Below are 12,617 nucleotides of genomic sequence, written 5' to 3'. Positions count from 1 at the left end.
GGAGTCACTGACTTCCCTCGATGAAGCACCAGGGCATGAAAACCAAGTCCACCGGGTCACCTTTTGCTTCTGGAAACCCTTTGGAAGTAGGCAGCTGATCACTCTGCACCTTCAGGTCCCTCATTTCCCCTACAAGCTCCTCTAGGGCCAGCTGGTTCACACACAGCAGCCCTGCCCAGAAAACACTCCCCAAATGTGTCATGACTGGATTGTGCCCTCAAAACCTAAACCCAGGCACCTTTCATACGCAAGAGGTGGAAACAATCTGAATGTCCATCAGCTGAGGAATGCATAAACAGAACGTGGTTTATACACACTGTGGAATATTACTCTGCCATAAAAAGGAATGAAGCACTGACACAAGCTCCAACATGGATGAACTCTGACAACATTATACTGAGTGAAAGAAGCCAGACACAAACGGACACACCTTGTATGATTCCACTCACATGAAATGGCCGGAATAGGCAAATCCATAGAAGCAGAAAGGGGATGACTGGTGGCAGGGCACTGGAGAGTGACTGCTGACCGGACGGGGTTTCCTTTTGGGGTGATGGACATGTTTTGGAACTAGACAGTAATGGGTGGCTATACAACGTTGTGAATGCACTAAATGCCACTGAATCTTTCACTTGAAAATGGTTAAAATGGTGACTGTTACGTGTATTTGATCACAATTTAAAAATATCTAAACCCAACTCCAGAGGGCAGTCACGGGGGTCACGTACATGCAGGGGTCGGTAGTACTGGGCAACCACGCCGTAGGTCCTGTTCCCACAGACATCAGTCAGCACCAGAAAGTGTACACAATCCTCCTTCGGTTCAGAGGCCACGCACACGCCCCCTGTGGATGGAAAAAGAAGGAAACCTCATGACGGCCACGCAGCATCCACCTTAAGGCCTGGGCTATCCGGGAGCCAACTTGCACGAGAACAGATCATGCCCAGCTCCACCTCCCTCAATCGCTGCATCCCCCTCCCCCTAGGACAGCAATTCCTTTGCCAGCCCTCTGTGCTCTGAAGAATGTGTGAAGGAACACGGGGACAACCAGATAAACCCCTCAGGGTGTCATGAGGCAATGGCTGTCTCCTGGGCACACAGGGGAAGGGGGTGTCCCAGCCCATCCTGGTTTATAATCCCTGAGACCAGCAAACAGCATCAATTTCATGATGGAACCTATCAGACAGGTAATTACGTCAAGTCCTTAGTCTGAGTTTTCGACACCAGCCACTTTAACATTTCTCCAAGACCAGCAAAAAAACGAAGCCCAGAAACACACGCCTGCTGTTCCCAGGAACTGGCCAGTTTGGGGGAAAAACGCAAGCCTGTGTCCTAGGGACCCAGAAAACGAGGCGGGGGGGCAGACGGGAGCATACCGGGGTGGAACCACCACAGGCTAAGTGGACATAGTGTTAACCCACCTGCCAGGCCTCTTTAAGACTAGACTTTACATCAAAGCTGAAAATCCTTTGAAAGCACCACATACAAACCGTGTAGCCTCTCCTCTGGGACTCAGTTTTCCAAAAAATGAGGACTGCACTAACTGATCTAAGCTTCCTTTTAGCTTTGAAACTCCCAAGATTAAGAAAACTCAATCCTGAGATATGACACAAGACACAGTGAGGAGTCCCCAGCTCTGCCCCTAGTCCCACTTTCTTGAGTGAGCTGATTTCTAGAAACAGATCATTGGTGTGGCTAGAAAGCACGGGCCGCCACGCTCCGTCCGCGGGCTCAGGATACCTGGGAAACACAGCTGAGGCAGGGCGAGCAGGTCCACGCCGTTGGGGATACTAACGTCCTCAGAATCCGGTTCTCTAGGGCCACCTGGCAGGCCTCTGGGTTCTGGTTTGGGCTTCTCTCTCTTCTTTCTGAGGGAGCGCCTTCTGGTTTTGCTTAGAAGCGTGCAGTTGGCACCAGCCATCTGACTGTCCTCCCTACTGACAAAAGGAGGCACAAAAACGGACAGCACCTCCGGATCGAGAGACGGAAGCCTTCTGACTCCCTTCTGCTGGGCAACCTAAAACAGGCAGAAATAAGTGTTACCGCAAGGGTGTCGGCTCTTGCTCTGTTCTGCCTTCCATCCAAGTATCTACGCTTCGTTTTCTTTGTCTCCCCTGCAGACCCACAGACACAACACGTGTTTTGCATTGTCGTGTGATGGCTTCTCCCACCAGCGGCTCAGGCAGTAAGGAGCGCCTCGGAAGTCACTTTTAGGAACAACTTGCCCATCTTTCAGGCAAGTCACATAACCTCCCTGAGCCTGGTTCTTCAGCTGTTAACACGGAGAGCAACAACCGGCCCCCTCGGCACAAAGCCCTGCAGTTCAGAGCCCCGTAGGTACCAGGATGGACAGACCTGAGTTCAAATCCCGGCTCTGTCTCGAACTACAGCAGCAAATTACTCGAGCCCTCTGAGCCTCCCTTTCAAGGGGTGAGTGCAAGGAATACAGGAGATGGACACAGCCCCCTTGGGTCCCCAGGAAGCCCCCACGTCCCGTGACACAGGTGGTGGGGAGGGCAAGTGTGGTGAGGGCTCTGTATATTGTAAATCCTATACAAACAAGTTTCCCAACACTGTGCCCTCCGCTCCAGCTGGGCCATGATGCACATTAGCTCTGTCACCACTGATCTGGGAAGATGGAGAGAAGAGAGAGGAAAACGCACTGATGGATACAGAGTGAAGAGACACTTCCTTCCTCCGTCGACCAAATGGTCCATCTATAAAGGGGGTCATTTAGCTCGAATTCTTTTAAACTTTAACTTGGTACAAGATTTTTTTTTAACCTTTTGTCTTTTCATTCTTCCCCAAAATAATATAAAGAACTTGGGCTCCTCCTTCCCTGTCTTTTCTGTCTTACTACAGAGTCAGGACTACCCACATGTTGCTACCAGATTGACTTCAGGTCTTTCAAAGAAGGTACATGAAATGCAGTCTGTGAGAGAGAAGCAAGTGGTTCAGGTGCCAGGCTAGATCAAGACAGAAAAGTCTACAGCAGGATTCTCTGGGTATAAAAGATGTGGAAGGGCAAAGGCAGCCGGGGTGGGGAGTGGCCAATGGAGGGTCTTTGAGGAGCCTTAGAAAGGGCATCAGGAAGGACATCATTGTTGCCAGGAGAAATGTGACCCTGACCGGCAGAAAAGGAACAGCCGACATCAACATTTCAGTCAGAATCAGTGATACCAACAAGGGGATTCTGACACAAAAAGGACTCATACAATGACAGCATTTTCAGTCAGCAAATACACTGGAAATACCAGAAGAAACCAAGACCAAGCATGGGAAATCCAGATTATTGTATAAGTTAAAAACCTTTTGTGTGTCATGCATGAAAGGAACACATTTCTTCAGTTCTATGAAACCCTGTCTAAAACTTTCGTATCAAAATCCAGCAGTTCGGACCTAATTAACTATGAAAATAAGCTCATCTGTTTCTTCATTACATAAAGACTGAGCGATAGGTCACCCACTGTGACACAACTCTTGAGATAAATGAGAGAGGAGCAAATGAGTCTGCTCCAGGCAACACTCAGAGAGCTGACGGGCCCCTTTCCCTGAAACCTCCCCAGCCGCGAGCTGACAGGCCACATTTCCCCCCGAAACCTCGCCAGCCCCTCCCTTCTGCTCTTTTATCTCCGTCTTGACTGCTCCTGCATGGCTCCCTGTGGACCCCTTCTTCCTGGCTGTGACCTCCCAGTGCTGAGTCCTTGGCCCCAGTCTCTCTCCATGCACCTGGCCTGCCCGGCAATCGCAACACTCAGGCGGTTCCGTCCATGCATGGGGACAGTTCCCAGAGTCCTACTCCCAGCTCAGACCTCTTTCCGGTCCCCCACTAAACCAGCTGCCTCCCGCCATACTCAGGTGGGTCTCTTCAAACTTAGTTTGCAAAATTGAGCTCATACTGGTTTCCCCAAAACCTGATCTTCCACCTACATGCCCCTCGCGATGAAGACGACACCACTCGGGTCTTTGGGGCTGGGACTCTGGCGCCGTGGGCCCCTGCCTCCTCAGTCCCCATCTGCAAACGCACACCTCCAGGCCACGGGCCTCAGAAAGCCCTGCTGCTGCCCATATGCACCACATTTGCACACCCAGCACCTGCACACCCCGCGGCTCACAGTCCAGATTCAGCGGGAACTAATCCCTCAACGTCTCTGCCGTGAGAAGAATGACACTGCCCCCTCCCCCTGGCCCAGGTCTCCCCACCTGCATCCATGTCCACTCTCCCAAAGGGGGGCATCCCTGTCTAAAGAGCACACATGACTAGTCACCCACCTGCTCCAACAGGCAGTGGCTGCTGACACTTCGCATTGGCCTCTTGCCCCAGGAGTCCAGGCCCTTCCATGGGCCCAAACCAGCCCCTCAGACCCACCTCTGTCCCTCCACCAGGGGTGTGTTGCTCTACATCGCCATTATTACTATATACACTGTGTGTGTGTCACACGTGTGCACGTGTCACAGGACAGGCCGACAACCCGGATGGTTATGCACCCGAGCAGCAGCCCAGCTTGCTTCTGAGGCCCGGGTGGCCCCAAAGCTGCACACGACTGAACCCCTCAGTCATTTTCCAGACACACGTGACTTTGTCACGATGCCGTGCTTTCCCCTGCTCTCCGCTCTGCCTGACGCGTGTCCAGCCCGCTCCCTGCTCCATCTCCTCACCAGGGACCCTCTCAGCTTCACCCTCACTGGAGGGGGACTTTCCTCACTCTGCAGCCAGGACAACAGGACTGTTCCAGGCCTTCATGCCCCTGGCTCATCATCTCCTAGAACACTTCCCTCCAGCCTCTACTCCCCTCCCTCATCACCTCCTAGAGCTCCTCCTTCCAGCCTCTACTCCCCTCCCTCATCACCTCCTAGAGCATCTCCTAGCAGCCCCCACTCCCCTCCCTCACCACCTCCTAGAGCATCTCCTAGCAGCCCCACTCCCCTCCCTCACCACCTCCTAGAGCATCTCCTTCCAGCCTCTACTCCCCTCCCTCATCACCTCCTAGAGCATCTCCTTCCAGCCCCCACTGCCCTCCCTCATCACCTCCTAGAGCTCCTCCTTCCAGCCCTCACTCCTCTCCCTCATCACCTCCTAGAGCATCTCCTTCCAGCCCTCACTCCCCTCCCTCATCACTTCCTAGAGCATCTCCTTCCAGCCCTCACTCCCCTCCCTCATCACCTCCTAGAGCATCTCCTTCCAGCCCCAACTCCTCTCCCTCATCACCTCCTAGAGCATCTCCTTCCAGCCCCCACTGCCCTCCCTCATCACCTCCTAGAGCATCTCCTTCCAGCCCCCACGCCCCTCCCTCATCACCTCCTAGAGCATCTCCTAGCAGCCCCCACTCCTCTCCCTCATCACCTCCTAGAGCTCCTCCTTCCAGCCCCCACTCCTCTCCTTCATCAACTCCCAGAGCTCCTACTTCCAGCATCCACTCCCCTCCCTCATCACCCCCTAGAGCATCTCCTTCCAGCCTCACTCCCCTCCCTCATCACCTCCTAGAGCTCCTCCTTCCAGCCCTCACTCCTCTCCCTCATCACCTCCTAGAGCATCTCCTTCCAGCCCTCACTCCCCTCCCTCATCACTTCCTAGAGCATCTCCTTCCAGCCCTCACTCCCCTCCCTCATCACCTCCTAGAGCATCTCCTTCCAGCCCCAACTCCTCTCCCTCATCACCTCCTAGAGCATCTCCTTCCAGCCCCCACTGCCCTCCCTCATCACCTCCTAGAGCTCCTCCTTCCAGCCCTCACTCCTCTCCCTCATCACCTCCTAGAGCATCTCCTTCCAGCCCTCACTCCCCTCCCTCATCACTTCCTAGAGCATCTCCTTCCAGCCCTCACTCCCCTCCCTCATCACCTCCTAGAGCATCTCCTTCCAGCCCTCACTCCCCTCCCTCATCACCTCCTAGAGCATCTCCTTCCAGCCCCCACTCCCCTCCCTCATCACCTCCTAGAGCATCTCCTTCCAGCCCTCACTCCTCTCCCTCATCACCTCCTAGAGCACCTCCTTCCAGCCCTCACTCCCCTCCCTCATCACCTCCTAGAGCATCTCCTTCCAGCCCCCACTCCCCTCCTGCATCACCTCCTAGAGCTCCTCCTTCCAGCCCTTACTCCTCTCCCTCATCACCAACTAGAGCTCCTCCTTCCAGCCCCAACTCCCCTCCCTCATCACCTCCTAGAGCACCTCCTTCCAGCCCCAACTCCCCTCCCTCATCACCTCCTAGAGCATCTCCTTCCAGCCCCCACTCCCCTCCCTCATCACCTCCTAGAGCACCTCCTTCCAGCCCCCACTCCTCTCCCTCATCACCTCCTAGAGCATCTCCTTCCAGCCCCCACTCCCCTCCCTCATCACCTCCTAGAGCATCTCCTTCCAGCCCCCACTCCCCTCCCTCATCACCTCCCAGAGCACCTCCTTCCAGCCCCCACTCCCCTCCCTCATCACCTCCCAAGCACCTCCTTCCAGCCCCCACTCCCCTCCCTCATCACCTCCCAGAGCACCTCCTTCCAGCCCTCACTCCCCTCCCTCATCACCTCCCAGAGCACCTCCTTCCAGCCCCCACTCCCCTCCCTCATCACCTCCCAGAGCACCTCCTTTCAGCCCCCACTCCCCTCCCTCATCACCTCCTAGAGCATCTCCTTCCAGCTCCGACTCCCCTCCCTCATCACCCCCTAGAGCATCTCCTTCCAGCCCCCACTCCCCTCCCTCATCACCTCCTAGAGGGACCTCCTTCCATCCTCCACTCCCCTCCCTCATCACCTCCTAGAGCATCTCCTTCCAGCCTCCACTCCCCTCCCTCATCACCTCCTAGAGCATCTCCTTCCAGGCTCCCACCTCCCCTTTCCAATCACCTCCTAGAGCACGGCTGCCCTGGGCTGTGGTACTACATCACCTTCAGGTTTGTGTGGTGGGTGAGGCAAGGACTGTACTCCTTTCCCGTCTGTATCCCCACATTTAGCACACAGATGGCTCTTAGTGGATGTGATTCATCCACCCATACTTGGCACTCGGTGATCCCTTAGAGGCATGCTCAGTCTGGACTGAATATTGCTCATCGTTAAAGCCAATAAACTCACCCTCATTCCCTCTATTCATCTTTAGTCACTTAAAATGATGTGGCCAAATTTAGCCACCTTGGCATTCAGCAGTTCATTACCCATCTGTTTTTTTCTCAAAACGTATATCCTTGCTGTCTTTTCTGATTGGCTAAGTAACATAGTCTCATTAAAAAAGAAAAATAACCACAACATAAAAATAATAAAAGAAATAACAATTGGAAGGGAAGGCCTCCCCTTAATTCCATGACTCAGAGGTAACACACTTTGCAGAGCATGGGATACATTCTTCCCATTTTTTATGTATAAAATATATTTTTTTCATAAATACAGTCATCCTATTTAAACGATTCCATTAGCTTTTTTTTTTTCCATTTAACCATAAGGTGTGGCTGACTTCCCTGTTCACAGCTATACAGTGTCACCCTGTGACAATTCTGTAACGCATTTGCCCAATCCCCCACTGAGGGTCAGCTGGGCTCTTCTCAAGTCTTCATCACACTGAACAACCTGAGCAACGACAGCAATGAATAGTCTCACTGGTACATATTTGCACATGTCCAACTCTTTAATTAGAATAAATCCTCAAAGCACAGTCCCAGAGCCCAGAATGTTACTTTCTTATCCCTGGTGCAACTGCCCCTCACCCACAGGGTAAGACCAGACTCTTGCAACAGTTATCTCCTGCTCTTCTCTCCCAGACACTGACTTACTAACCCCTACCCAATAACCATCATTTTAGTCCAAAAAAAAGCTAATTAAAATGTAAAAACCACAACACCCTAATTCATTTGAGTCATAGATTTATTTCTGTTAGATTATGTCAGTGGCACTGATCTTCACTATAGGATTGGTCATCATTTGTGAAATAGAACAGAAATTAATAGATTTTTTAACCCTCTAGAACTGCGCTGTCCAACACAGTCACCAGTAGCCACAGGTGGCTATTTAAATTTAAATGAATTATAATTAAATGAAATTTACAACCCAGTTCCTCAGTGGCATTAGTACCCAGTAGCTATATGTGGCCAGTGGCTACTGTATTGGACAGCAGAGATAAACAACACTGGTTGTCACCATCCAGAAAGTTCTCTTGGACAGTGCTGCTCTAGACATTGAAAGCCAGGACGCTCTCCACTAAAAACCATAAAAATGTGTCTTCACACACAAGATTTATGCTAGTGACCTAGACTACGAAAAGTGCTCCAAGCACTTTTCCACCACTCTGTGATGGATTTGGGATGGATCCCTTCACACTGCATGCCTGGTCTCCATAGCGACCAAGGAGTGGAGGGAAATGCAACTAAATACAGTAACTCACATGGGGATTGAACTGTATTCTCAAATTGTCACTATCTCATCAAACAAACACCACTCCATCTAAGAAACAAAACAAAAAGTTAGGACACTATACTATCCTAACATTAAGTTGGATATTTCTCATACCTCTGGGCCTCTTTTTCACGTCACCAAATACAAATGCCTGAACCAGAGAGAAATGGTGATTTTAAAAAGTAAAATTAAAAGTTATAAAAAAGCCTTGGACATTTAAAATAGAACTGCTATAAAAATAAAACTAACTAAATACAATCACATGTTTGATTAATTATAACATTAATGTAGTTCTTAAAAGTAGCATCACTCAAGGAAGTGTAATCCATCACCTAACACTCCCTTTATTCCTGCTCCTTCAACTGTTTTTCTCTCCACCCTCTGCCAAACCCCTAACAGAATCAGAGTATAGAATAAAGAGGGTAAAAGTTAAAATGCAGAGTAGTGAACTGCCAGATGGGAAAATGCTGCAGCCTGTTTAGTTCAGGAAAGTACCACTGTAAATATTCCAGTTGATTCATCCTGCTCTCAAAAGACATGTCTCACATCCAGGCAACTAATAGACATGTTGTAATCATCCAAGAAGCAGAGATGCCTAACTGTGGAGAAGACCACAACCGAAACCAGGTCATTTCCTATTTGAAGAAAAAGGAGGAAATGCCATTGGCAAATTAGAGGCAGGGAGACAACTCAATCCACGAGGGTCAGAGGAGACAGAGATCAAAAGGGGACACTGATTATGGGGGTTCAGGGAGTAAGAAAGAGGGAGGGAAATGCAGAAATCATTGAAACCGACTTTGTACTAAAGCGAAGTAGTAGAGACCACCCAGACATTAACAGACATTTGTCTGGTTAATTTCAGCAACATTCAGCTTCTCTTGGTGCCCTCCTTTCCACCCTGGAGCCTTAAATACTCAAACGCCTTTCTCTGCCTTTCATTGCTGTCATCTGGAATGAGATGAAAGGACCTGCCCAAATAACTGGGCGGTAGAGTCGGGGAATCTCTGCACACACTGGGCATCACCACTAACCAGAGGAAAATGACACATACAGTCACGGACACGCTGGGCCAAGAGAAGAGGGCCACAGACCGATTCGAAGAAAGCCAGGGTTCCAGAAGTAAGAAAAAGTGAGAGCACAGAAAAGAAACAAGAAGGAGAATTTCCAAAGCTGCTGCTTTCCTGGAGAAAGGGACATGACTTTGTCACTTTGACTTTGTCACTTTGGCTGCTAGGGCGCGAGACCAAGAAAGGGAGGGGGCAGAAGCAGGGGTTTTACTGTAAGTGAGAAAAGCAGCTAGGTTTCATCCAGATGGCTAAATGAAGAACATGTAAAGGCCGTCCTAAGTCTAAAGCTTAAAATCTCATTAAACTGTGCCTAGAACAGAACCCGCCACCTAGGAGACAGTGAGTCCTTGTGTCATGAATGAAATCATTTAATCGGTGACGGGCAAGGATTGGGTCCTCGAGGCCGTGGAAGTCCAGGCGCAGAGTCCGCGTTAGTCTCGCCCACCCCGCCTTCGCCTTGCCCAGGTGCGCGTCCTGAAGACAGAGGGGCCGACGGGCGCGAGCGCTCCTGAACACAACAGCCGCCGCAGGGCTCCCGCGGGTCCCCACCCAGGAGGGGGCAGGGGAAGTAGCCCCAGGTGGCGGCCACTGGCGACTCCTCCACCTCCGGGAGAACAGCTGCTGTCTGGCACCGCAGGCTGGAGGAAGCCGGGCCGGGCCGGACCTCGGCGCACCGCCTCCCGCCGGCAGACGCTGGGGGTCCCCGCCCCTGGGCTTCCGTGGGCACGGGGTGGCGGGGCCCGGACGCCCAGGCCGGGGGTCGAGGGGCCCGCCGGGCACGGGGCGCCGACTCGGGGTGCGCCGGGTCCTGACCCCGCTCTCCGATCGCCGCCGCCACCAACCTCCGCCCGGCCTGCGCCCGCCTCAGTTTCCCCGCGGGGCCCTCACCTGCTCGGGGCCGCGGAAGCTGTCCCGGGGGGCCCCTAGCAGCGCGCACAGCTCCAGCAGCCCCGAGGGCAGCGCCAGGCGCTGCGGCGCGGCCTCCGCCATGGCTGCTCCACGGCCGCACCCCGCCGGGCGCACCCGCTCGGGCCCCTCGGCCGCGCTTGCCCACCCCGCGCCCGCGCGTCCACAGCTGGCGGGTCCGCGGAGAGCGCCGTCCGTGGGGCGGGGCCGGGGCGGGGCGGGGCCGGGGCGGGGCGGGGCCTGGAGGGACTGACGGGAGGGGCGGGGCCTGAGCGGGCCTGAGCGGCACTTCGCGGGGATGGGGCCTGGAGGGGCGGGGCCTATCTGAAGGGGGCGGGCCTCCCTCGTGGGCCAGGGCGGGCGGGGGCGGAGCCCGAGCGAGGGCGGGGCCTGGAGAGCCTGAGTTGAGGCGGGGGCGTGGCCTTAGCGGGGGCGGGGCCTGGCGGGGTCTCCCTTGGGGGCCGGGACTGGCGGGGCAGGCGCGGGGCCCCGAGCGAGGTCGTCATTTCCGAACCTGCCCGGCGGGTCCCGGCGCGTGCGCTGCATTCGCAAGCGCAGCGCGGTCTGCCGGCCCCGCCCCGCCCCGCCGCAGCCCCTTCCCCTGGGAACGGAGGAAGGAATGGGCGGGGTCCCCAGGTGGCTGGCGAGGGCACCCAGCCCCCAGGGCGAAAGGTGCGAGGATCCCCTGCTCCAGCAAGCGACGGGGCCCACCCTGGAAGGCGTGCGCTAAGGCCAGGCCCTTCGCCTGCCTCTCCAGCCATCTCCAGGAAGCCCTCCTAGGCCCAGGGACGCGGAGTTGGCCAGGCGTGGACAGCCAGAAGGGGTGGCGGTGGAAAGATCCATTCCTGGTTAATAACTCTGCCCGGTTTACCCAAGGCTGGCCATGTGCAGTAAGAGGTTAGAGTAACTCAGCAGGAAACGGGGCGGGGTGAGCCTCGCTGGAATGGAGCCCGGGGAGCGCAGGACCGAGGATGGTCCGAGGCAGGGCAGGGCCCTTCCAGGGCCAGCTCCAGGCCTGGCCTGATCCCGGTGGACCATGGGCCTGCCCCAGCCACAGGCTTGGCCCAGGAGACTAGCTTTGGTGCCTGGTCACTGGACACACCACCTGGAGTCGACCCGAGCCCCAGTCCTAGCTCTGTCTCCCAGCTGACCTTGGCCAAATCTCCTCCCGTCTCTGGACCCTGGCATATGTCAACAAAGCCGAGTGGGAAATGATTCCAACAGAACTTTGCTAGTTCTAATAATCTGTGATTCTTTAAAAAAAACCAAACAAACCTGAAATGCTTAATATTAATGTCATCAGCCCAAGAAGAAAAGGACCAATAACTACAAAGCAATGTGAAAATCAAAAAAGGGTGGGGCAGCCCGGATCTGGAGGTGGAAAGATTCCTTCCTCCTTTCCAGCCTTTCCTACTGGCGAAGCCTGACTCAGGATTTGTTTCACTTATTAAGTCACCTAAGGATCATGAGTCACAGCTGGTTCTCGCTCGGGTCTGGAGGCGCCAGGCACCCGGGGCTTTCACCAGTGAGCCATGACAAGTAGTGACAGTTGCTGACTTCAAAAGAAGAGTGGATTTTGCTCATACTTGTCTGGCTCTCTCCACGTTGTCCCCATTGTTGGTGGTCTCAGCAGAGGGCAGGGCCAAGTCCCTCACCTGGGAATCCTCAGTGCCCAGGAGAGAGGCTCGCAGGTACCAGTTAGAGGCATGAGGCACTCCTGGAAGGTGACAAAGCCTTGGGGTTGCAGGGCCCTGGGCTGGAGTCTGGCTCCTGTGTGACCACCAAGCTCCTCAGTGACCCTAAGTCTCGGCTTCCTGTTTGTGCAGACGCTGCTGGGCGTGGTCAGGCTTCAGGGAGGTAAACACTGGGCAGCTGTCGCCGTGGGGACCCAGTAAGATTCAAGCAGGAGCAAGTGTCCCTTTTCCTCTGGGAGGTGGAAGGGTAAAGGAAGGGAGCTCCAGGTTGGAGGCCAGCTTCAGCTATGGGCGGGGCTGTGCGACTCCACTTCCCTAGGCCTCCCTGTCCTCATCCTTAACCCCACAGAGGGGCCAGAAGACCTCCACGGGGCTTCCAGCTCCTGGCTCTGTGCTTTTTAATAAGTCCCCAGCGCTCGTGCTGCAGAGACTTCCAAAGTGCCTCCAGAAAGCTTAGCCCCATCCTGGGAAAGGGCTAATGAGACTGGAGATAGAAGCGGAGATAACCAGCAGTCAAAATCGTGGTGGACAAGCCATGTAAAGGTCACTTTAGAGGCAAATGATGCAAATAAGAGGGCCCAGAG

General features: G+C 54.2%; 1 protein-coding gene across 1 annotated transcript in view; it reads right to left on the bottom strand.

Moving 5' to 3' along the window:
* The window catches only part of DENND3 (DENN domain containing 3), a 63,216-nt gene extending 52,756 nt beyond the window's left edge, over positions 1-10,460 (bottom strand). The window contains exons 1-3 of the mRNA XM_058565001.1: positions 10,322-10,460; positions 1,741-2,017; positions 729-844 (exon numbers count right to left, since the gene is read on the bottom strand). Coding sequence (XP_058420984.1) covers positions 729-844; positions 1,741-2,017; positions 10,322-10,423 — 495 coding nt within the window. The 5' untranslated portion in view covers positions 10,424-10,460. The remainder of the gene's footprint in view (positions 1-728; positions 845-1,740; positions 2,018-10,321) is intronic.
* Between the last annotated feature and the right edge of the window lie 2,157 nt (positions 10,461-12,617).

The sequence above is a fragment of the Diceros bicornis genome, chromosome 21 (genome assembly GCF_020826845.1).
Source record: "Diceros bicornis minor isolate mBicDic1 chromosome 21, mDicBic1.mat.cur, whole genome shotgun sequence".
NCBI classification, from domain to species: Eukaryota; Metazoa; Chordata; class Mammalia; order Perissodactyla; family Rhinocerotidae; genus Diceros; species Diceros bicornis.
Note: the sequence above shows the minus strand (reverse complement) of the source record. Positions and strands in the feature narration are given on the sequence as shown.